The 26252-nt window shown below is 40.0% G+C and overlaps 1 protein-coding gene across 1 annotated transcript in view; it reads left to right on the forward strand.

The window, feature by feature from the left end:
• The window catches only part of LOC132825603 (probable helicase with zinc finger domain), a 275845-nt gene that overhangs the window by 119999 nt on the left and 129594 nt on the right, over window positions 1-26252 (forward strand). Inside the window, exon 15 of the mRNA XM_060840985.1 lies at window positions 17184-17329. Coding sequence (XP_060696968.1) covers window positions 17184-17329 — 146 coding nt within the window. The remainder of the gene's footprint in view (window positions 1-17183; window positions 17330-26252) is intronic.

A 26252-nucleotide genomic window follows, 5' to 3' on the forward strand; every position in this document is an offset into this window, starting at 1 on the left:
ATCTCCCACTTCCTGAGCACTTCAAATATCATAACATTGTAGACTTTTGGCTAATTGCTGGAAAGTGGAATTTGTGTAGATTTACAGTAGTTTCTTCAGTGCAGACTTGATGGGCCAAAGAACCTCTTTTGTACTGTTTGATTCTATATATGCAATAACATGCTTGTCTCAAATAGTAATAATAATAATCACAAAAGGTTTGGAATAAAAATTGGTTCTCTTGTAGCCATTTGGGGAGCAAATCTGCTGTTCTTACCCAGTCTTGGTCTACCTGTAACATCAGACCCACAGTAATATGGTTGACTCTTAACTGCTCTTAGAAACGACTTAAAAACCATTTGGTGTAGTAAACTGTTATAGAAAAGTTGAATAAGAATAAAGCAGGACAAATCACCTTGAATCAACTTGGACACTAGTGTTGACAGACATATCCTACCCAGTCAATCTGACAATGCTTTCCTCATTAGCATTTGAGAATTCTTCCATGGAACAGCCTACCCAATTTTAGTACAAGTCAAGCAACATAGTCAGATTCACCAAGTCATACATGTAAAACAGTTCCTGTCCTAGGTGCTACCATCACCATTCTTGCATTTGTATTGTTGACAGGATATCTCCACTAGAGGTGGAAGCTCCATGGTATACAGTCAAGGGTAAGTGATCCAAGGTGTCCTGCAGGTTGACCACAGACCCCATGATGTCTTTTGGGATCTGATAATACACCAGTAAGGAAATCCCCTGCTGCATACCACCTTTATCTTTTTCTCAACTGATGAATTGGTGCTTCTTTATATTGAGCACTGTTTCAGAGAGTAGGAAGTACATAATTGTCTCTTTGTAGGGAACTTCAGTGTCCATTGCTAAGATTGGCTCTGCAGTACTAACACTTGCTGCTCCATTGATAATTTCTCTATGATAAAGTCAGAAGTGGGTAAGTTTTCTATTTGTACAGTGTTCAATACAATTTGCAACTCCTCAAATACTGGAACAATCTGTGCTTGGATGCAGCAAAGGCTGGGACACAACAAGAACATTCAGGTTTGGCATGAGCACCAGCAATTGCATTCTCCTGGCAGCATGCTAGTTTATTTTAGGTTGAAGATCTGGAGCATCAAACCTCAGTGAAACTTTTTGCATAAATTTCCAGAAACATCAGGGGTGTAAGAATATGGATTTGGAGGTCATAGATCCCTACAACAGGCTGAACGTGACTAATATTAAGCTAGTTTGTTAAGAAGCAACTATTTAGATTAGCTATATGGACAGGAAAAGATTACAACCCATGGCTGTTAAGGGAGGTTCACTAATGCCAGAAGGTGAAGGGGTGGTTGGCACAGAGTGTATGGATCTCTGTAGCCTGTACTTGCAGCACCTTGCTCTCCAGTCCAAGTGTTAAGGAATTTTTCTCTTGGGACTTCCTCTATATTGCCTGGTTCATTTTCCATCTAAAGAAGGTAGCTGGTTGACAAGGATTGTCACCTGTCACTGAGCAGTTGTTAAAAATAGAATGCACAACCTAAGATGCCATGACAGTCATCTTTCTCTTATTCCATGTTTAGTTCAAGATCAATTTTTTGGATTGTATCGTGCTGAGCTCCATTTTCTAACTCTTTCTATAAACTTGCACAGATAAAGAGATCCACAAGCTGCCACCCTACTAAACTTAGGAATGTTAACATAGAACTGCAAACCAAGACAGCTAGACATTTCCTTGGTTTGTTCATGCATATATCCAGAGCGAGAGGATGAAGACCATTTCTGCGCCAAGGTGGCATTATGCTATGCATGTCCATTTTTTTGCGATTTCTGTACTTGCTTTGCAAAGTACCATTTATTAAAGTTCCCATTTCTTACTGAAGGCTATGATCATTATAAGCTAATGTCTGTCCTTGATCATTTGAATCACACGCTCGAAGAAACAAAACAAGAGAGTACTTATAGTGACATGTATTAAGGTTTCTTGAGAAATAATTGATTGGATGGTCTAAACCAGTTTTCAACTTTAATTATAGAACCCATGAAGTCTCAGCACATCTGATCAAACATGGAAAAGGAAACCTCCTTCTTATTACCATGTACAGAGCCCCTCACAGCTGATGAATCGGTGCTTCTCCATATTGAATACCCATGGAGGAAGCACTGAGGATGGCAATGGCACAGAGTGTACTCTGGGTGGGGACTTCAATGTACACTACCAAGATTAACTTAGCAGCACAATTACCAACTGAACTTGTCGAGTCCTAAAGGACATAGCTGCTAGACTGGCTCTGGGGCTGTTGATAAGGGAACCAACAGGAGCTGAAAAACACACATTACACCTCATTTGGATGGTTACATGAATAGGAAGGATTTAGAGGGAAATGGGCCAAATGTTGGCAAATGGAACTAATTCAGTTTAGGATACCTAGGCGGCGTGGATGAGTTGGACAGAAGGGTCTGTTTCCATGCTGTGAAACTTTGACTCTATCTCCACTACTCTGTTGTAGAGGCATCTACCCATGACAGTATCATTAAGAGTGACCACCATGCATTGGTTTTGAAGACAAAGTCCCATTTTCACATTGAGGATACTTTCCATCATGTTGTGTGGCATTACCACGTGATCTGGGTCAGATTTTGAACAGATCTATCAACTCAAAACTGGGCATCAGTAGCTGATTCAACCACCAACTGGCATGAATGGCATTTCCCTCATTCTATCTTTGCCATCAAGCTGGAAGATTAAACCTAGTTCAGTGGAGAATGCAAGAGGACATATCAAGGACAGTGTTAGGCATGGGAAACTATAACACAGGACTACCTTCATGCCAAAACAGCAGAAGCAACATACAACAGACTGAGGCTAAGGGATTCCACAACCAATGGATAAAATTGAAAATCTGCAATCTTGCCAAGTGCAGTCATGAATGATGGTTTACACTGAAACAAGTAGCATTAGCAGGCTGCTTCACAAATGATGGGAAGCCGAGGACATTGGTGCAAAAGCTATGGCTAAAACATTTTCATTCAGCTTCAGTTAGAAATCAGAGTGGATGATTCATCTTAGCCTCCTCCTGAGAAACATCACAGATGCCATTCTTAACCAATTTGATTCACTCCATGTAATAAAGAATTAGCTGAAGGTGCTGTAGACTGCAAAGGCTATGATTCCTGACAATATTCCAGTAATAGTAGTGAAAACCTTTGCTCCAGAACTATCTGCATTATTGGTCAAGCTGTTCCAGTACAGCTATAACATGGATCCATCAATATGGAAAATTTCCCAAGTTTTTCCACTGTACAAAAAGCCAGCCAATTACCCATCAGTCCATGCTCAGTCATCATAAATAAATTATGGATAGTGTCATTGACAGTACTGTCACTTGACACTTGCCGAAGAATAACCTGCACACAGACACTCAGTTTGTATTTCCCAGGGCCACTCGGCTCCCAATCTCGTGACAGCCTTGATTCAATTAATGACCAAAAGCTGAACTCCAGCGCTGAGATGAGAATGACTGTCCTTGATGTCAAGGCAGCATTTTTCTGCATGTGGAATCAAGGAGCCAAAGCAAAACTGGAAACAATGGGATTAAAGGGAAAACTCTCTGCTGGTTGGAGTCATATCTGACAGAAGGGAAGATGGTTGCGATTGTTAGCAGTTAATCATCTTAGTCCAAGTTCCACAGGGCAGTGGTTGAGCCCCAACCATCTTCCATTGCTCCATCAATGGCCTTCCTTTTGTCATGAGGTCAGGAGTACAGGTGTTTTTACAATACTCAGCATCATTCACAATTCTTCAGATACTGAACCTATTCTTGACTGTGTGCAGCAAGACCTGGACAGCATTTAACTTGGGATGAGAAGTGGCAAGTAATATTTGTGCCACACAGTTGCCAGGCAATGGCCATCTTCAACAAGAGAATCTAAGCATTGACTCTTAACATCTACCTATATCACTCTTGTAAGTGTAGTTTGATGCCACACTAAAAGTTTGGGTCAAGATAGGGGTTGAGGAGCAAGCAGAGTCAAGAACTACCTTCAGGCTGAGGTGAAGAAATATTATTTATTGAACTTTAATATGAAATGCTGCTAATTATGGTAATCATAGAAATATGAAGCTGATCCTGGGTCCTAAAATCCTTACACAGCACCCCTTCCCAGTTTTCATCTTGTCATAAACCAAAGATAGTTTGTTTTATAACATTTACTTCACATTTAAAAAAAATCTTTTATCCTTCTCCCAAAGTCTTTGACCTGATTCATATGTTTTAATAAGTAGTTCAGGAAAGTCTTTGATCAGGTATAGAAAGTTGATGATTTTTCTAGGTCTCTGCTAGGTTCTGTTAAACTGAAATTTAGTTAAAATGCTTGAAGAAATGTGTGATGTTGTAGCTGGAGAATTGTATGAGAGTTTCAAGATGATTATACTTAGGCTCGTTTTGTTTTAGTGTTTGTTCCCTTGCCACCTGCCCCCAGACCCAGTCTAGCAGCTGTGTTAGGACTGGCCAGTTCTATCAGTCATGGGGCTAACAAGCCACTCTTGGTGATGATGGCCCTTGTTGCTGGACTTCATCAGCTTTCATTCCTATCTTTTGCCATTGTAATGGTTTATATACAAATCAGTGACTTCTGAGGCCATTTCAGAAGTAGTTAACAGTTGACCACATTGCTGTGGGTCTGGAGTCACAGATAGACCAGATCAGGTAAGGATAACAGATTTCCTTCTCTAAAAGGCTATCAGAGAATAAGATGGGTTTTTATGACAATTGACAATAACGTGGTTGCCATTGTACTAGTTATTAATTTCAAATTTTATAATGCACCATATGCTATCTCTTAACTCTGCTTTGGTTGCACCTCCATGGAGTAAAATAATTCTGTTTATTTATAATGTCATACTGAAATTTCTATTTCCATTCAAAAAGATTACAAGGAAATATAAAACATTGCTTTCAGAATAAATGACAGCTGTTCAAAATGTTCAAAGCTTCCACTAAACTGAGCTAATTTCCCTAACAGAATTACATGAAATATCTGATGAAGCATTGCTTTTGTTCAGCATAAGGACTACATTGTGATACAGCTGGAAATCTCCCAACTGCCTCAATACAGCAGATTACAGTCCCAGGCTTGTTAGATTGTAATAACACATACATATACTTTTATTGTTTTGGGTCAATTTTCGTCCAGGTGATTATTCTCTATATTTGGATCAGCTCCATCACTCATTTTTCTTGCAGTATAAATACTGCCAAGTGTCACAAAGCTGGTCCTTTTTTCCTAAAACCTGTTCATTTTCTCAAGGATACTGTGTCCTTGATTTTTTTCTTATGAGGGGTCACAAACCAGCTCTTGGCTCTGACTCATTTGGTATAGAGATGAAAAAGGATTTTGAGAGGCATTTTGTTCATAGGTAAACAGATGAAACTTAAGGCCAATGTAGTTAAGTTTCAGAAGCAACCTGTATAGTGAAAGGGAAGTAGTCAGCTCTCTAGCTGAGCAGTTCAAGCCAGAACTAGTTAGGAGTTCAGCTGTTTGTGAACAGGCTGCAAAAACTTTCTCTCCTTCTGCCCTTTTACCTTCAACCTGTAAGCATTTATTGCATTTTTACTGTTTTTTTAAGGAAATTTACTTATTGGGACTGTTGTGGATGTTTGGAACAGCATAATTAAGTCTAGTTTGGATAGACTAAGTTCAGTAGTGATTCTTTATTCTGTTCTGTGTGTTTTGTTGTGTAATTTTGTGAATACATTTTTGTCTGTTTTAAAACCTGATAGTCAACCTAGCTAACTTACTCTGGGTAATTTTCACTGTACACTTACCGAAACAAATTGCAAAGTTATAGTCTGGGCTGACTGCTCAATAATATTTTGAATGGTCTGGCCTAGACCATAACAGATTGGGGGCTCATTGTGGGATTTTAAACAGCAAGTGGTTGATGCTAATGTCTTTATTTCGAGTATTTATTTAGTTGGGTAGACAAACCTTGGGATAGTAATGGACCTTTCAGTCGCCAAACGTTTTCTGAAGTGGATGCGGTTACTTTGGAAGGTTTGCAAAAGGTGAATAAGACTAAGCTGCAGGAATTAGCAGACAAGCTGGGACTGAAACTGTCTGCTACTGTGAGGAAAGGAGAGACAATTACAGCAGTGCTCAGCATTTAAACTTGCTTGAGAAACCATCAGGATCTATAGAGATAGCAAGAATTCGATTGCAAATGTAACAGCTTGGGTTAGAGGTGAGAGATATGGAAAGAGCAGCAGAATTGAAACAGTTTGAATTACAATTAACAGTGGAAGAGACGGAAAAGGAGAGAGCAGCTGAACAGAGAGAAAAGAGTGTTTGAACTTCAGAAACTGACACTTAAAAAGGAAAGTTAGCTTAAAAGTCTGGAGATAAAGGCTGAAGGTAATGCAAACTCATGTGGAAGAGCAGAGAGATAAAATGGCAAGGTTAGCAGCTGAAGTGGCTGATGATTATGAGCTGGTCCAGAAAACTTGGTTTGGCTTCTAGAATCAATTTCAGTCCATGGGGGATAGAAATTGGGGCAAAGAGATATCCTCATGTGGAAAGGGAAAGATGGATTTCAGTGAAGATCATGAGAATAACTTACCACAGGGTGAAAAAGAAACTCTTGAGGGGACAAAGAAGTTAAAAAAGCTCCAGTGTTTTCATTGTAATAAAGTGGGATATACAAAATTACAGTGTTAGTGGGCTAGGAGAAAGCCAGATGTAGGAAAACCGGACAAGCCTGAATGTTTTGTTGGACTAGTAACAAAAAGCACAAGGGAAGTTAATCAACTGCCTCAGACTGTACAAGATGATCAGAGGTTGATTAAGGACGAAATGCCAGATCTGCTTAAAAAATATACATGCAAGGGTAAAGTTTATTCACATAGGGCAGGAGTAGCAGGTAAAGAGTTTACAAAATTAAGGGACATAAAACATAGAACAATACAGCGCAGAACAGGCCCTTCAGCCCTCGATGTTGCGCTAACCTGAGAGCGAATGTAAGCTCATCACCCTAGATTATCCCATCATCATCCATATGCTTATCCAAGGACTGTTTAAATGCCCCTAATGTGGCTGAGTTAACTACATTGGCAGGCAGGGCATTCCATGCCCTTACCACTCTGAGTGAAGAATCTACCTCTAACATCTGTTTTAAATCTATCACACCCCAATTTGCAGCTATGCCCCCTCATACAAGCAGATGTCATCATCCTATGAAAAAGACTCGCACTGTCCATCCTATCTAATCCTCTGATCATCTTGTATGTCTCTATTAAATTGCCTCTTAGCCTTATTCTCTCCAATGAGAACAGACCCAAGTCTCCCAGCTTTTCCTCATACGACCTTCGCTTCAGACCAGGCAGCAGTCAGGTAGATCTCCTCTGCACCTTTTCCAATGCTTCCACATCCTTCCTGTAATGGGGCGACTAGAACTGCACACAGTACTCCAAGTGAGGCCGCAGTAGTATTTTGTAGAGTTGTAGCATGACATCACGGCTGCGGAACTCAATCCTTCTACAATAAAACCTAACACACGATATGCCTTCTTAACAGCACTATCAACCTGGGTGACAACTTTCAGGGATCTATGTACATGGACACCAAGATCCCTCTGCACATCCACACTACCAAGAATCTTTCCATCGATCCTGTATTCTGCCTTCCTGTTATTCTTCCCAAAGCCAATCACCTCATATTTATCTGCATTGAACTCCATTTGCCACCTTTCAGCCCAGTTCTGTAGTTTATCCAAGTCTCCTTGCAACCTGCAACATTCTTCCACACTGTCAGCCATTCCACCAACTTTAGTATCATCTGCAAACTTACTAATCTATCCACGTCTGCATACATTCAAGTTGTTTATAAAAGTGACAAACTGCAATGGTCCCAAAACAGATCCTTGTGGCACTCCCGGCTGAATATTTTCCATCAACCACTACTTGTTGCTTTCTTCCAGAAAGCCTGTTTCTAATCCAAACTGCTAAATCACCTTTAATCTCATGCCTCTGCATTTTCTCCAATAGCCTACCATGTGGAACCTTATCAAAGGCTTTGCTGAAGTCCATGTATACCACGTCAACTACCCTACCGTCATCCACATACTTTGTCACCTTCTCAAAAACTCAGAGGTTTGTGAGACACAATTTCTAATCAGATTGTTGCTTGCTAGCTGATTATAAATCCTATCTCTTACAATCCTTTCCAAAACTTTTCCTACAACAGACGCAGGGCTCACGGTCTATAATTATCTGGGTCATCTTTATTGCCCTTCTTGAACAAGGGCACAACATTTGCAATCCTCCAATCCTCTGGTACTAAACCTGTAGACATGACAACTCAAAGGTCAAGGCCAAAGGCTTGGCTATCTCCTTCCTCGCTTCTGAGAAATCTTGGAAAAATCCCATCTGGCCCAGGGGACTTAGGTACTTTCACACCTTCTAGAATTGATAACACTTCTCCTTACTAACCTCAATCCTTTCAAGTCTAATAGCCCATGTCTCAGTCTTCTCCTTTACATTGTTCACCTTTTCCTGACTGAAAACAGATGAGAAATATTTGTTTAACATCTCTCCGATCTCTACAGGGTCCACACACAAATTCCCACTTCTGTTTTTGACAGGCTCTATTCCTACTCTATTTATCCTTTTATTCCTGACATATCTATAGAAAGCTTGAGGGTTCTCCTTTATTCTACCTGCTAAAGACTGCTCATGTCCTCTCCTTGCTCTGCTTAACTCTGTCTTTAAATCCTTCCGAGCTACTCTGTAATGCTCCATCGCCTCATCTAACCATCTTGCCTCAATGTCACATAAGTCTCCCTCTTCCGCTTAACAAGAGATACAATTTCTTTACTTAACCACAGTTCCCTTACCTTATCACTTCCTCCTTGCCTGACAGGGACACACCTGTCAAAGACACACAATATCTATTCCTTAAACCAGCTCCACATTTCGGTTGTCTCCATCCCCTGCATTTTACTGCCCCATTCTATGCCTCCTACATGTTGCCTAATCGCATTATAATTGCCCTTCTCCTATCTATAGCTCTTGCCCTGTGGCATATGCTTAGCCCTTTCTATCGCTAAACTAAACATAATTATGGTCGCTCTCTCCAAAGTGCTCACCTATCACTAAATCAAACACCTGGCCTGGTTTGTTACCAAGTATCAGATCCAGTGTGGTCTCCCCTCTTGTCGGCCCTTTGACATACTATGACAGTAAACCCTCCTGCACACATTGGACAAATACTGATCCATCCGATGTACGAGAGTTATAGCATTTCTAGCCAATGTTGGGCAAGTTAAAGTCCCCCATAATGACCACCCTGTTCCTTTCACTCCTTCCCAAAATCGCTTTGCCATTCCTTACCTCCACATCCCTGGAACTTTGCGGGGATCTATAAAAAACTCCCAGCAGTATGTCCTCTCTTCTCCTGTTTCTAACCTCAGTCCATACCACCTCAGTAGATGAGTCCTCGTCAAATGTTCTTTCAGCCACTGTTATACTGTTCTTGACTAACAAAGCCATACCTCCCCCTTTTTTACCACTTTCCCTGATCTTAAAGAAAGATCAAGCCCTGGAACCTGCAACATCCATTCCTGATCTTGCTCTATCCATCTCTCCGAAATGGCCACAACATCAAAGTCCCAGGTACCAATCTCTGCTGCAAGTTCACCGACCTTATTCCAGGCACTCCTGGTGTTGAAGTAGACACACTTCAAACCACTTGCTGAGTGCCAGCACACTCCTGTGACCATGACATCCTGTCCATGCCCTCCCTACTCTCATCTTCCTGTGTACTGGAACTACAATATAGGTTCCCACCCCCCCCGCTGAGCTAGTTTAAGCACGAGCAAATTTCTCACCCAGGATATTAGTATCCTTCTGGATTAAGTGAAAACTGTCTTGTTTATATAAGTCCCACCTTCCCCAAAATGACCCCCAATTATCATAAACTTGAATCCCTCCCTCCAGCACCATCCCTGCAGCTATGTGTTCAGCTGGTATCTCTCCCTGTTCTTCCCCTTGCTATCACTTGGCACTGGTAGTAATTCAGAGATAACAACTCTGTGTTCTTGCTCTCAGCTTCCACCCTAGCTCACTGAAATCCTGCCTTACACCCCTATCCCTCTTTCTATCTATATTGTTGATACCTATGTAGACCATGGCTTGGGACTGGTCACCCTCTCCCTTCAGGACCCCAAAGATACGTTCCGAGACACCACCCTGACACCTGGGAGACAACACACCAAGCTTGAGTCTCCTTCGTTCCCAACAAACCTTCTATCTGACCCTCTCACTATTGAATCCCCAATGACTAATACTGTCCTATTTCCCTCCTTCCTTTCTATGCAACAGAGACAGACTCTGTGCTATGGATCAGCAGCCCAGTGCATGCTCCTGATAAGTTCACCCCCAACAGTATCCAAAACGGTATACTTTTTTTCAGGGGAACGACCTCAGGGGATCCTTACACTGACTGTTTTTTCCCCCTTTTAACATTTACCCAGCTTTCTTCGTGCCTAGGAGTAACTACTTCCCTGTAACTCTTATCTATCACAAACTCTGCCTCCCGAATGATCCGAAGTTCATTCAGCCTCTGCTCCAGTTCCCTAACATGGTCTTGGAGGAGCAAGAGTTGGGTGCACTTCCTACAGATGTAGGATGGGACACTAATGGCGTCCTTAATCTCAAGTATCATACATGAGGAACATTCCTCTCCCTGCACATCCATCCCTGCTAGTCCCCTTATCAGAAAGTTAAAATGTCCCTGGTGTATAAGGTTTGAGGAGATGGATGAGTGGGAGGGCCTACAAGGGTAGGATCTCGGGTTTACACTCACTTATGTGGCTGGGGGGAAAACAAATTGTCCCTCCTTTCCCAGAAGCCTCTGCTCTCCGAGGTGCTGCCACCACTGATGCTCAAGGTAATCTTTTAAAGTTTTAAATCAGTGACTCACCTTTCCTGACAGGCCCCTGATCCAATCTCCCACTCTTCATGCTGCTAGCACCTCTCAGGCTGTAATGCTGAAGGATGAGGAGATATGTATGCCTGAGGGACTATTGCAAGAAAAGGTACTGGTAACGGAATTCATGGTGAGACAAAAAGCACTCAATTATGTAAAGTGAGGCTAGAGAATCCAGAGAAGAGTGGAGAATTTGTGGTAGGTGTACTAGACAAACTCTTAGCTCCAGGAATACAATTTGTCCTTGATATAGCTGGTTCACTGGTAGGCATGCTGCCTACTCTAGCTGAAAAGACAGTGGAGATGCAGGGAACTGAGGAAATGAAGGATGTGTATCCAGGAATTTTCCCAGATCACAAGATGACAGAGGCACAAGTTGAAGCTGGAGAGATCAAGAGGCACAGATAAGGAAGCTGACATAGCTTTATCCAAGACTTTTTTGATCAGATATGTGGGACAGAGCTGGAGCAACTAGATAAACATGCAAGTATCATTAGCTCTGCTACGCTTATTGAGTTACAGCAGAAAGATAAGAATTTAAAACAGTTATATCAAAAGGCATATACAGAGAAGGAGAGTGAATGCATCCCTGTGTGGGATTACTTAATAAATGATGTTTTAATGAGAAAATGGAGACTATCACACATTCAAGCAGATGAGAAACGGGCAGAGATTCATCAAATTGTTTTGCCAGTAGGTTATAGAAAAGATGTGCTGCGAGTGGTGCATGAGCAACCACTTGGAGGTCATTTAGGGGTGAGGAAAACACAAGCTAAAATACAAAGACATTTTTACTGGCCTGGAGTACACAAGGATGTAAATGGGAATAAATATTTATTAACAATAATGGATGTGTCGACTAGATTTTCAGAGGCAATCCCATTATGCAATATCACAGCTAAAAGGGTTGTAGAAGCATTACTTACTTTTTTTTAACTAAATACAGACTACCAATCAGAGATCCAGTCAGATCAAGGATCAAACTTCATATCCAAACTATTCAAGGAGGTTAAGGGTATCTTGGGAATAAAGCAATTCAAGTCTACTGCGTACCATCCCGAATCATAGGGTGGGCTAGAGAGATGGCATAAAACACTAATGACTGTGTTGAGGGCTTATGGTCAGGATTATCCAGACGATTGGGATAAGGGAGTCCTATTTGTACTTTTCGTGATCAGAGATGGAACGAATGAATCGACCATATTCAGTCCAACTGAATTAATTTTTGAGCATGAAGTAAAAAAAGTAAAAGGACTGTTAAAATTGACTAAAGAGAAACTAACAAGTTAGAATTCGGAGACCACCAATCAAATTTTAGAGAATGATTAGATAGAGCTGGAGAGTTGGCTAGACAGCATTTAAACTTATCACAGCGTACAATGAAACAGCAAGTGAATAAGAAATCACAAATTTGTAATTTTGCAATTGGGGATAAGGTATTGGTCTTTCTTCCAGTAACAGGTGAGCCTTTAAAAGCAAGCTTTAGTGAACCTTATCAAATCGAGAGGACATTGAGTGAAGTGGACTACTTGATAAGGATTTCAGACAGGAAGAAATCTCACAGAGTGTGTCATGTGAATATGCTCAAAAGGTATTTTGATAGGGAAGGAAAGCAAGAGGAGAAGCTGTTAATTATTACAGCACAGAAGGAAGAGCCAAGTTCAGAGGATTCTGAATTGGAGATTCCTCAAATCAATTGGACAATGAGGAAGTCATCAAAAATTGGGATAAATTATTGAGTTATCCTCCACAAGAAAGTTGAAATGATCTGAAAGAGTTATTGTTATCACATGGGAAGATATGTAGAAATAAACTGGGAAGTACTAACCTAATTGTGCATGATGTAGAGATAGGAGATGCTGTTCCAATTAAGCAACATCCTTGAAGTATAACCCTCTAAAGTTGGCACAGGTTCAGAAGGAGATAGAGTGCATTCTCCAAGATGGCATAATCAAAGTGAGTTGCAGTGACTGGAGCTCACCCATAATCATGGTGCCAAAGCCAGATGGTAACCAACACTTATGTGTGGACTATTGCAAAGTCGACTCTGTTACAAAGACTGATGCATTTCCAATTCCGCAGTTGGAGGGCTGTGTCGAAAATGTGGGACAAATAACTTAGATTTCTAAGTTGGACTTGCTCAGAGGCTACTGGCAAGTACCTCTGTCGGAGAGAGCAAAGGCAATTTTGGCTCTCGTAACGCCAAATGGACTTTATCAGTTCAAAGTCATATCATTTGGTATGAAAAAAGCTTCAGCCACATTTCAGAAACTGACTTAAGGTCAGTTAAGGTTATTAAGGTCATTGCTGGTTACCCAATTGTGTTGTTTACATTGATGACCTGGTGGTTTTTAGTCACTCATGGAAGGAACATTTACAGCATTTATTGGACTCGTTCAATCAACTTCGGGAGCATGAATAGTAAACCTAGCTAAAAGTGAGTTTGCCAAAGCCCAAGTCACCTTCCTGGACCATGTTATTGGACATGGACAAATGGCTCCACGAGATGTAAAAACAAAAGTAATTTGAGAATTTCCCACACTGTTGATGAGAAAAGCAGTCTACTGTTCCTGGATTGAGTGGATTTTCCTGAAAGTTTGTGCCGAACTTTATCAGTGTGGCTGCTCCACTCACCGAATCGTTTAAAAAGGGGCAGAAATTTCAGTGGACAGCAGACTGTCAAAAGGCATTTGACAGCCTAAAAACTGTTAACCACTGCCCCAGTGTTAGCCACACTGGATTACAGAAAACCTTTCAAGTTGGCTATCGATGCCAGTGATGTGGGTGTCGGTGCAGTGCTCCTGCGGGAGGATGATAAGGGAATAGAAAAACCCAGTGGGTATTTTTCTAGGAGGTTGAACGTTCATCAACAGAAATATTCAATAGTGGAGAAAGAGACTTTAAGCTTGGTGTTGGCATTACAACATTTCAGTGTTTATACTACCAGCAATGTATCTGAGACAATCATATGCACTGATCATAACCCATTGCCATTTGTGGAAATATTTAAGGACAAAAATGCCAGACTGTTTAGATAGAGCTTGTAGTTGCAGCCATTCAACTTGATAATCGTGAATGTGACAGATCGCGAAAATGTGGTTACCGATGCGTTATCGAGACTCGAATGAGATATGGAGGCATTCACTGGTGGGTTTGCCATGGCCTGAATTCACATGTGGATATGCATGTCTCCATGTGTATAGTTAGTATAGTGTGTCTGTCTGTTTTACACTACTAATCAGTTTCTTTTTGAAAGGTTTTAAAAATGAAGCCATCTTTTGGTAATGAGGGGTTGTAAAGGTGGGGTGGTGTCACAAAGCTGGTCCTTTTTCCCTAAAAGCCTATACCTTTTCTCAAGGATACTGTGTCCTTGAGTTTTTTTTTCAGGGGGTCATAAACCAGCTGCCGGCTCCAAGGTGACTAGTTTGGTACAGAGATGAAAAAGGATTTTGAGAGGCCTTTTGTTTATACGTAAACAGATGAGACTTCAGGCCAAAGTGCTCATGTTTTAGAATGACCAGTATAATGAAAGGGGAGTGTCAGCTCTCTAGGTGAGCTGTTCAGTCCAGAACTAGTTAGGAGTTCAGCTGTGTGTGAACAGACCAAGACTTTCTCTCCTTCTGCTCTTCTACCTTCAACCTGTAAGCAGCTGTTCCATTTTTACTATTTTTTTCCAGGGCGTTTGCTTATTGGGACTGTTGTGTATGTTTGGATAGACTGAGTTCTTTAGGGTTCTTTATTCTGTTGTTTGTGTTTCATTGTGTAATTTTGTAAATACATTTTTATCTATTTTAAAACCTGGTAGTCAACCTAGCTAACCCACTCTGGGTAATTTTCACTGTATACTCACCGAAACAAATTGCAAAGTTGTGATCTGGGCTGTTTTGAGTGGTGTGGCGTAGTCCTTTACACAAGATAAATTATTTGGCATGAGTTACAAAGTCAATTCTAATCTCAAATGCAGGTCATTCTGTTTCAGTCAAATATTAATCTTCAAATAACTGGTTGATAATTTTTGATAAAATGTGAGAGGTTATTTTCATCAGAAAATACTGGACCTCTTTTAGCATCTGAGATGCACTAGGATTGTCTTTGCCATCTGAGGACATTTGGGAACCTTTTGCTGTTAGGTGTAATCGGGCTGTTCTCTTTTTCTGGGAAGACTGGGGTCAGCCGAAGTGTATTGCTGGAGAAGAAAAGCTAACACAGATGGGCTCAATTGACTAAATCCTACCTTGTAGTGGCTATGGGAACATTTTTTCCCCATATCCTGCCAATTTTTAGTCTGCATCATATGGTTATATAAGACATTTTTGGGGTTTAGATGCAAATTGCACACTGAAGCTCCAAGGTGTCTAATATTATAATACGATTGTATTACCATTATTCACCACAATGGGAAAAGAGGCTTATTTTAGTGTGTAACTACTTGCAACTTCTAGTTGCTGAAATGAAGTGAATTGTCTGTCCTTTCTCTCTTTACTCCCCAGTCAACCTAAAGAAAACTTCAGTCAAATGGAGCATAGACATGTCTTATCATTTAATCTTTTATAATGGCTCTAAATGGTTTTATTTATTAATTGCTTGAACATTCTCCTGTGTATAAGGACTTATTTTCTTTGTAATGTAGAAAAATATTTCTAGCACAATATCTCTAATTAGATAATTAATAAGAGACAGAGACAGAGTAAAGAAACTGTGGAGTTGTGCTAAACTGATATTGAAAATTGACTATGACCCCAACTGGAAGTTTTGTCCAATATATTAGAAAGTGCTTGAATGATTTGAAGGAGGTACAGAAAGCATATATTTAAATAGTTTTCAGTGATGATGGATTACAATTATAACGAACAGGTTGGAGAAATTGGGGTTATTCTGCAAGAGCAGTGATTGTTAAAAGAGGATCTCAGAACTAAAATCATGAAAACTTAGATTGAATAAACAAAAAAAAATTTGTTTCCCATGGCTGGTGTTGCTATCTGATTAGGCAAAATAAGGAAAATATTTTACACTGTTATAATCAACAGTATCCTTCAAAAGGGAGTTGGATAAATTCTTGAAAGAGATACTGTTGCAGGAATATACGGAAAGAAGAAGGAAGTGGGACAAATTGGATTGTTAGTCATAAGGGCTGGCACAAAGTCAGTGGGTCAAAGACTTCGTTTGGCTAAACTCTTCTGTGATTCTATCATTGACCTTTCTCACTGCCTGTTCCCCACCTTTAGTGCTATGTCGCTGCCCTCAGAGAATGGTAACTTAGTATCAATTCATTTTGTATCAATTTTAAATACTCATTCTACCTCACAACCCCTAAAACCTTGGTTAAACTGTGAATAAAGATACAGTAGCGCCTTGACATACGAACGACCCCGTTCACGAACAAATTAGTTTACGAATAGGATTGTATGTAAAATTTTGCTTCAACGTACGTACAAAATTCAAGGTACGAGCAAAGGTACGAACGCAGAAAGCCCGTGTGCGACCACGTGGTTTCATTGTTCTGCTTTGCTACGCGCTTGTTGAACGCAAAAACTCTTGGCCCCGCGTGATCTCATCAGTTCGTCTTTGGCGCGTGCGCTGTGAACAGAGTTTGTTGCTACGTCCAAGCATTCTTCAGCTATCCGAACAATGGGAAAGATTGATTCAGTTCACGACTTTTCGGTTCGCGAACCGGGTCCTGGAACGGATTAAGTTCATAAGTCGAGGCGCTACTGTATTACATTGATTCTGTAGTGAATGTTTTGTGAGATTTGGCCAAATTGACATACATTCTGGGTTAGTTTTCTCCACTCACTTCCATGAAGTCTTTGATCGGTGCTCAAGTCTGGTTCCCAGGTGTCAGTCAGTTCTCAAGTAATTGGGTAGCCATTCTTGGAGTGAATTTATTAAAAGCTAATCTTCTGTACTTAGTCGGCATCTAGATGTTGTAGTGCCACCAAAACATGGAAAGGAGGAGGAAATGGAACTTTTGTTTCTTTAGCCCCCACCTGCTTATTCCTTAACAAAAGGTTACGATGATTGATTATTGTCTTAGATTGGCTAACTTTGCACATCCCTGGGAATTGAGACAAGAACTTTTCAGATTAGTTTGGTTCACTTGCCTTTGAACCTTTGGGCATGTTTGTTGCTGTGCAAAATAATCTGTACATTATAGTTTTAATTTGAAATGTTAATGCAAAAAGTTCTATATAAATCTGTAAACTGATTCTCATTTTGTCTTCCAGCTCAATCCTGTCGTTTATAGTGAATTTGCTCGGGAGCGAAACCTCCATATTTCTTTGATCAAACGCTTATCACAGCTCTATCCACCTGATTCCTGCTATCATATATCACTAGAAGAACAGTACAGATCACATGAAGTCATCATCAGGTATTCCTGAAAAGTTTCAGGTAGTACATTGACTTTTATTGGAATATGCGTTTAATCATGGTAAAGTATTGGAGTTTGTAAATTTGTCAAACTGCAAAACATTTTGGCACATCACATTGCCTTTATGCTTGTTTTGGAGATCCAGTTAACAATCTTGATACTCAATTGCAGTTGCACTTTATTGAAAGCAATATCATTGGGCATCATCACCATCTAAGATCAGAAATATAGAACTGCCACTTTGCAGCTGAATGGCAGTAATGTGTTTACATTTGTTTCGAAATGCTGATCCAGGACTTTACACAGGTTGCAATATTGCAAATGTTAAAAGTTTAATTTCCAGGAATGTTCTCCTTTTTCTCCTTCTCTATCATGCCTGTATTAACATCCCTGCCATCCTATTCAAAAAACTGAGTCAATTTTTGTTGACATACCAGAATACAATCCACTCAATTTTCTCCAGTATTGGTCATGGTAAAGTATCAGTTTGTTGAATGACAAAAAGCATTGTTGACAGGACACAACAGGATCATGTTTTCCAAGGCCAAATGCTGCTTTTTGCAAAAAGGTCAAGAAGAGTTAGTGAGGAATTATACCATTGGCGAGAAGTAGATACCAGCCATCATTGTAACGCAGATTGGACCCATTTTCTATACTGTTCAGATGCAATATGGAGAAGACATGCTGATCAACTCTTGGCAACCAAAATGAATGTACCAGCGAACACATTAATTGAAGGTCCACAAATAACTGTGCCAAATAGAAATCAGGATATGCCTCAGGACAGAGCAGTAACTAGAGCATCTGAGAGAATCAATACCTTAATAAAGAATAATATGACATTGTGCGAATCTCTGAACATTCAGTCGTCTCAGGAAAAGAGAAAGACAGATGATGTTCTTGATGCAGCTAAAACAGCAGAGGTTAAAGCCAATGAGAAAAATAAATGGACAGCTGAGTTACACTAGCAGCCACACAGGAATTCACGCCCGCTGCAATATCTTACCTAATGAATGCTGTTTATATGATCGAAAATATTGTGATCTTTTCATTGCAGGAATCTCTGATGTGAAGGGGGAGAGATATTGTGTATTTGGAATTTTGGTGAACTGCCACTTTAAGATTTGATTGCATGACATTATTATGTCAATTGTTGATCACTTTGGGCAGGAAATAGCTTTGTCTACTCTTGCTACCTACAGAATAAACACCTTCTTAATAAAGCTCCTGCTGTAGTTAAACACTTTGGCCTCCTGGTTCTTCTTGAGATGGAACAGCTACTTCAAAGAATATTTTCAATATTTTGGTCTGATTTCTGTTTATGGTATCTGATGACAGTTGGCCAGTCACAAAGATCTGAAACTTCCAACTACTACTGTAAAACCAGAAACCAAGAGGAAACCAACTTAAATTCAGGAGTGGAAAGAAAAGGCTACTGTGGCATTGAACCTATTCCATCTAGGCTTGCTCTTATTTTCTATCTGACAACTCCATTGATCTGTTGGTCTCCCACATCAAGAATCAATGTTTTTTTTCATTCCAGCCTTCTTGTTGGTTTGGACTGAGTCAGTTCTTCTGTTGTTGTTAACAGTAGAGTCAAAGAGTCACACAGATGTCCAGTTCGTCCACGCCAACCACATATCCTAACCTAATCTAATTCCATTTGTCAGCACGAGACCCATATCTCTTTAAACCCTTCCTATTCATATACCCATGCAGATGCCTTTTAAATGCTGTAATTGTACCAGCTTCCACCACTTCCTGTGGCAGCTCATTCCATACATGCACCACCCTCTGCATGAAAAAGTTGCCCCTTAAGTTCCTTTTATTTCAATCCCCTCTCACCCTAAACCTATGCTACCTAGTTCTGGACTCCCCGACCCCAGAAATAAGACCTATCCTATCCATGTCCTTCATGATTTAAAAACCTCTATCAGGTCAAATCTCAGCCTCCGAGACTCCAGCCTATTCAGTCTCTCCATATAGCTCAAATCCTCCAACCCTGGCAACATCCTTGTGAATCTTTTCTGGACCCTTTCAAGTTTCACAACATCCTTCCAATGGGAAGGAGACCTGAATTGCATGCAATATTCCAAAAATGGCCTAACCAATGTCCTGTACAGCCGCAACATGACCTCCCAACTTCTATACTGTATGCTCTGACCAATAAAGGAAAGCATACCAAATGCCTTATTCACTATCCTATCTACCTGCAACTCTACTTTCAAGGAACTATGAACCTGCATTCCAAGGTCTCTTTGTTCAGCAACATTCCCTAGGACCTTACAATTAAGTGCATAACTCCTGCTTTGACTTGCTTTTCCAAAGTGCAGCACTTCACCTTTATCTAAATTAAACTCCATCTGCCACTCAGCCCATTTGCCCATCAGATCAAGATCTTGCATTCTGAGGTAACCTTTTTCGCTGTCCACTACACCTCCAATTTTGGTGTCATCTGCAAACTTACTAACTATACCTCCTATGTTCACATCCAAATCATTTATATAAATGACGAAAAGTAGTGGACCTAGCACCGATTTTTGTAACACGCCACTGATCACAGGCTTCCAGTCTGAAAAACAACTCTCCACTACCGCCTTCTGTCATCTACCTTTGAGCCAGTTCTCTATCCAAATAGCTAATTCTTCCTGTATGCCATGTGATCTAACCTTGCTCACCAGTCTCCCATGAGGAACCTTGTCGAACCTTGCCTTACTGAAGTCCATATCGATCACGTCTACCGCTCTGCCCTCATCAATCCTCTTTGTTATTTCTTCAAAAAACTCAATCATGCCTCGTGTGGCATGATTTCCCACAGTTCCATATCAGGTGACAGTCTGGAATTTAATGCTAGTGATATTGGTGAGCTAGTACTGAACAAGTTCACATAACATTCTGCCCAATTTGCAATGCAGTCATTAACCCAAAAATGTTATGTTTGTTTACTTATCTTGCCAGCAGTTACATCTGGGCATCTCATTATTGGTACATTTATATAATATAATTTTTAATATACTTGTATGCATTTCCATTTAATATTTCTGCTCAAAATTTGGGAAATTTTGCTGTAGGATCTTTAAAATCTGCACTGATAGGTCCTTCACAGTGACTGACAGCAACAAGAAGTACAATCTGACCAGGATTCTAAGTTTATCTAATTGTTTCCAGCATATTATCAGCAGTTTGGTTATAAAACATTAAAACAATGTATTAGTTTATTGCCTTTGCTGAATGATTTATTTTACAAGGCAGTTAGGAGTTGGAAGAAGAATTAATTAAAGTGACTTATCTGATAAATATACCTGACGAGGAGGAAGAATTAATTATGTTATATAAACATATTGAAGCAGAATCATCACAGGGAAGAGGATAAAAAGGAACAAGTGCATCTGGTGATAAGAATACTGGAAGATGACAAAGACAGTAAGAATGAAGTTGAAGGAGAGGTTGACCATTCACAAAGTGAACGTTTTACAATTTGACTTGCAATAGAGAATTACTGGGATAGTTAGACTCTGTTTTCATACTTAAAGGAAGGACAATGGGAAGATCTTGTAAAGTTACTACGGAAGAATAAGGAAATATTTAAAGGTACACCTGGATATTCAGTGTAACTAGACATGATGTGGACTGAGGGGACTTGGTGCTGATAAAACAACACCCTTGTTGGTTGAGCCCAGAGAAACAAGTTCAGGTGGAAACAAAGAAATTCAGTGCAGGCTGTGTAACAGCTTAATTGATGCCAAAACAGCTGGAATTCACTGGTGGTATTTGTTCCTCAGCCAGATGGATCAGCTAGATTTTACATAAACAACTGAAAGTAAAATGCAGTGGTGAAAACCATTTCAAGCTCAATTCCTTGGTTAGAAGCTTGTACTGATAGAGTTGCCATGGCCTTATTTCCTTCCAAACTTGATCAATGTGTACTGATAAACTCCATTAACATCAAGGATTACGGAGAAATCTGTCTTTGTCACCATATGAATTATGGATGTATTGACTCATGCCATTTGATTTTAAAAATGCCCTGGCTGTATTCTAAAACCCTATAATTTAAGTTGAAGTACCTAACTTTGTGGTGTATTTCGATGATGCAGTATACAGTAATACATATGAAGAACATGTAAAGCAATTAGATGTTTGATGTTATTTATTTAATTAGTTAATGCTTATGTAATTTCTGTTAGCTTGTTTAGTAACCAATCTTGCAAATAGGATATTTGCAAAAGCAAGGCTTACTTACCTAGGGTACATTGCAGGACTGGGACAAACATTGCCAAGAACTGCAAAAGTAAAAACTGTGATTGAATTTCCCATTTCTAAAACTAAATGAAAATCGCTAGATTTTTAGGATTGTGTGTATCTAGTAGGAAAATTTGTGCCTAATATCAGCACAAAAGCTACTGTTAACAAACTTGTTACAGAAGCACAGAACTGTTTTGGTCAGCACAGTGTCAAACTGCCTTTGACAAACTGAAGCCAAATCACATGAATGAACTAATGTTGATCACTCCTGACCTTATCAAACCTTTTAAAATGGTAATTGACACTCGTAACTTGGGGTAAACACAGTCTTATTGCAAGGTGATGAGTTGGGAGTAGAGAAACCAGTGGGGTACTTTTACAATAACATTTTCAAATATTGAGGAAGTTCTGTACCATAGAAAAGGAAACACTGGCACTATTGCTGGCTCTTCAGTACTTCACTTCATAGAATCACAGAATCTCTACAATGTGAAAGGAGGCAAAATAACCTATCAAGTATGCACTGTCCCTCTGAGGAGCATGTATCAGGGGAGCAAAAGGATGAATAGATTTCTCTTGTTTTTTTGTTGTCTATCACCATGACGAAAAATTTATCTTTCTAAAGAGTGAAGGCATATAAAGACCACATGTTTTTATTGCCTAATTTTGACTGCAGATTAGAAAAGGAAGGTACTGCTTTAAGCCAAGAAGTCTGTGCAAAGAGATGGCTGTACATTTATTATATCATGTTTAAAGCATTTTTACTGGACCACATTGTGAATTGTGTACAATGGTGCCTTTTTCCTGGAACAGATAGCACAGAGCCAATGGGCTCTGAACAAAGGGACAACTGCTTAATAATAATGTTTTGATTGGCCTTGACTCAGTGAGTGTGACTTGTGTGAGCAATACAGCAGAAAACCACCAATCTGGAAAAGGAGAACATCAAAAAAAATTCCATTTTTACTGTGACTGATTAAGGATCATCAGCAATATTTTGTGAGTATCTCAATTGTATCTCACAAACTTGATTGAGTTTTGAAGAGGTGACAAAGAAGATTGATGAAGGCAAAGCGATAGACATTGTCTATATGGATTTCATCAAAGCATTTGACAAGGTTCCGCATGGTAGGCTGGTTAGTTTGGTTAGATCACGTCAGATCCAGAGGAGATAGCCAATTGGATATAAAATTGCTTTGAAGATAGGAGACAGAGCCTGATGGTAGAGGGTTGCTTTATGGACTGGATGTCTGTGACCAGCAATGTGCTACGAGAATTGTTGCTGTGTCCATTGCTTTGTGTCATTTATATAAATGATTTGGATGCTAATATAGGAGGCATGGTTAATAAATTTTCAGATGATGCCAAAATTGGTGATGTAGTGGACAGTGAAAAGATTACCTCAGAGTACAATGAAACCTTGATCAGACAGGCTAAAGAACAAAGGAGTGGAAGATGGATTTTAATTTAGATAAATGTGAGGTGTTTCATTTTGGTAAGACAAACTAGGGCAGGACCTATGGGTGCAGGTGCACAGTTCCTTGAAAGAGGAGTCACAGGTAGAGTGTTTAAAAAAAAGAGGCAGTTGGCATGTTTTCCTTGATTGGTCAGACCATTGAGAAAAGGAGTTGGAATATCATGTTGCAGCTGTACAAGACATTGGTGAGACCACTTTTAGAATACTGCATACAATTTTGATGGCCCTCCTCGAGGAAAGATGTTATTAAACAGAGTTGTGTACAACTGAGTAGGCAACATTGTACACAACTGTGCAGAAAGAATTTACAAGGATGTTGCCAGGACTGGAAGATTTGAGTTAAAGGGAGACGTTAAGTATGCTGTGATTTGTTTTTGCCCTGGAGCATTGGAGGCTGACCTTCGAGGTTTATAACATCATGAGGGGCATAGTTTAGGTTAATAGCCAAAATGCTTTTCCAAGGTGGGGGAGTCCATTAAGTAGAGAGTATAGATTTAAGCTGAGAAGGGAGAGATTTAAAAGGGACCTGAGGGATAACTTTCTCATGCAGAGGGTGGTGCTTGTATGGAACGAGCTGCCAGAGGAAGTGTTGGAGGCTGGTGCAATTACAACATTTAAAATTCACTTGGATGGATATATGAATAGTAAGGTTTAGAGGAATAGGGGCCAAATGCTGGTAAATGAGACTACGTCAGATTGGTCAACATGGATGTGTTAGACTGAAGGGTCTGTTCACATGCTGTATAACTCTGATTTTATAAGTGTGGATAGCATAGTATTACTATATTACAAAAGTCAATGAGTAAAGTACAATGTTGCATTTAAAATAAAATTAACAGTTTAATTGTACGTTGGGCTTAGTGTCAAATTTTTCAAAGTGAATGATTTGTCACTTGCATTTTACAGTGAATAATGCAGTAAAATAGTGAAAAGCTTCACCAATCACCACAAGCCGGCATCATTTTGAATAGTTTAAAAATAAAAAGAGTAAAGAGCAAAACAATATAACTGAAAGAGAGTTTATCTTCATTCTGCTGCCTCCACCATGAGTCCTGTGTTGGTTCACCAGCAACACATGTGCCAGCAACCTTCCTTCACTGCTTTGCTGTCTGCACTGGACCCATCAACGTAGGAGTTGTCACTCTTTAGATGCCATCTCTTCACCACTGGGCCCATCTCACTGCTGCCAAGTCCCGTGCTGAACCCACACTGGCTCCACATCCAAGAGTCCCTTGCTCTGCTACTATCACCTCACGAATAATCAGGAGTCCCTGCTCTGGGCATACCATTTTGTTGCTGCCTCACCAGCACTAGGAGTCCCTGCTCTGGGTCTTTTGCAACCAGGAGTCCCTGGCTTCGCTACCATGCCACGCAGCTGGCCACCTCCAAATTATTACCTTTTTGGTGCCTCCATGTTGAAGACTCTGTTGCCACCAATTGCTGGAGGAGCTATGCCACTGCTGTGACCTGCCCCTAATGCTGGGAGGATGTCCTTGCTTCTGCCACGCCTGACCACTGGGAGGCTGCTGCCACTCCCCGCACACTCCGTTTTGCAACTGTGCCAATGCTGCCAACTAACCTACCAAAGAAAAGAAAAATAAAAGAAAAAATAAAAGAAACAGAACAGAAGTGAAAAGAAAGCAGATGATCGCAAATGAGCCCTTTATAAGAATCTGCACATAGCCCTGCTATTCTGCCTCCACCTTGGAACTTTTAAGTTGCCAATATTAATGCGAACTTATGGCTGTAGGTGGAACTGTAATGTTAGTCAAATAAAAATAACCTTTGAGGCAGTAAATCATATTTGTTGACTTGTCCTGCCCTTCAACACACTAGCTAAATGAAAAGGTATGGATTTTTGGGCTCTTATTTTACTCCAGTATCTATTACCCCAGTATAGCCTTTTATTCTCAATTAGACAGCTGTACACATTTGGGACATTTGCTGTGATGTGTTCAACTTCTGATCTGCCGCTTCCATAATGTTTATATTGTAGTACAAATAGAAAGCATCAAATGCCTTGCACCTTCTCACAGTTACCCCAACTGGCTTCTCCACAGAGAGAAACAAAATCTCAATCAAGAGGAGAATAATTAATCACAAGATAAATTTTGTTGCTGTGTTGGATTGAGCAGAGAACATTTACACTATGACTAAAGCCCTATTAATGTTGTAGGTGATCCACCACTGAATGGGATTTTGGGCAAGAAGGAGTGAAGATTTAGCCCTCTGGTGTAACCCCACAATGATCTTTGTTGTTTTTCCCTGCTGAGTTAGTTTCCCTCCCTTTATTCCTTATGTAGTTATGAAGGCTGTAAACGTCAGCCTATGGGATGTCCTCAATGATTGGCCTTTGGCTATCCTCAGAGTTCTGTTCCACTAGATAATGCAAACTAACCCCATGCTTACTCCAGAATGCTTAATTTTACGGATAACAAAAAAAATCTGTCAATCTCAGTTTTAAAATTAAAAATTGATTAAGTATCAATGGCTGTTTTCAGAAGCAGTTTCAAAATCTTTACCACCTTTTGGCCCGCGGAAGTTGGTCTCACACATGGCCAAGCTCCAACCAGCATGTACACCATTTGCATTCATGTATTGGTTGATTGTGGATCTCCTTGCCTCCAACATCACAGATGCTTGGAGTATCTACTGCGGCTGGATCACCTTTTAGCCTCTTAATAACTCTTCCTATTCACATAAGTCATCTTGAGTTTATTTATGATTTGGAGATGCCGGTGTTGGACTGGTGTGCTTCCAATTAAACCTGTTGGACTATAACCTGGTGTTGTGTGATTTTTAACTGAGTTTATTTATGTTGTTCTACAAATGTGTCCCTGGCACAAAACATTTGTAGAACATTGAATAATCATTGGGGTTCTGATAAAAATAAAAATGAAAGTAATATTTGAGATAATAAATCAAATTTGTTGACTTGTTCTGCATTTCAAGACACTGGCTATGTGAAGAGGGTCAGAATTTTGGCTCTTCTTTTACTTCAATGTATATTACCCCAGTATGGCCTTTTATTCTCAATTAGACAGCTGTACATATTTGAGACATTTGCTGTGATGTGATCAACTTCTGATCTATTTTTCCCATAGTGTTTGTATTATAATACAAATAGAAAGCGTCCAATGCCTTGCACCTTCTCTCAGTTACCCTAGCCCTTTAGGTAGCCACACATTGTAGCCAACAGTC

This window comes from Hemiscyllium ocellatum, chromosome 20 (genome assembly GCF_020745735.1).
Source record: "Hemiscyllium ocellatum isolate sHemOce1 chromosome 20, sHemOce1.pat.X.cur, whole genome shotgun sequence".
Taxonomy (NCBI): domain Eukaryota; kingdom Metazoa; phylum Chordata; class Chondrichthyes; order Orectolobiformes; family Hemiscylliidae; genus Hemiscyllium; species Hemiscyllium ocellatum.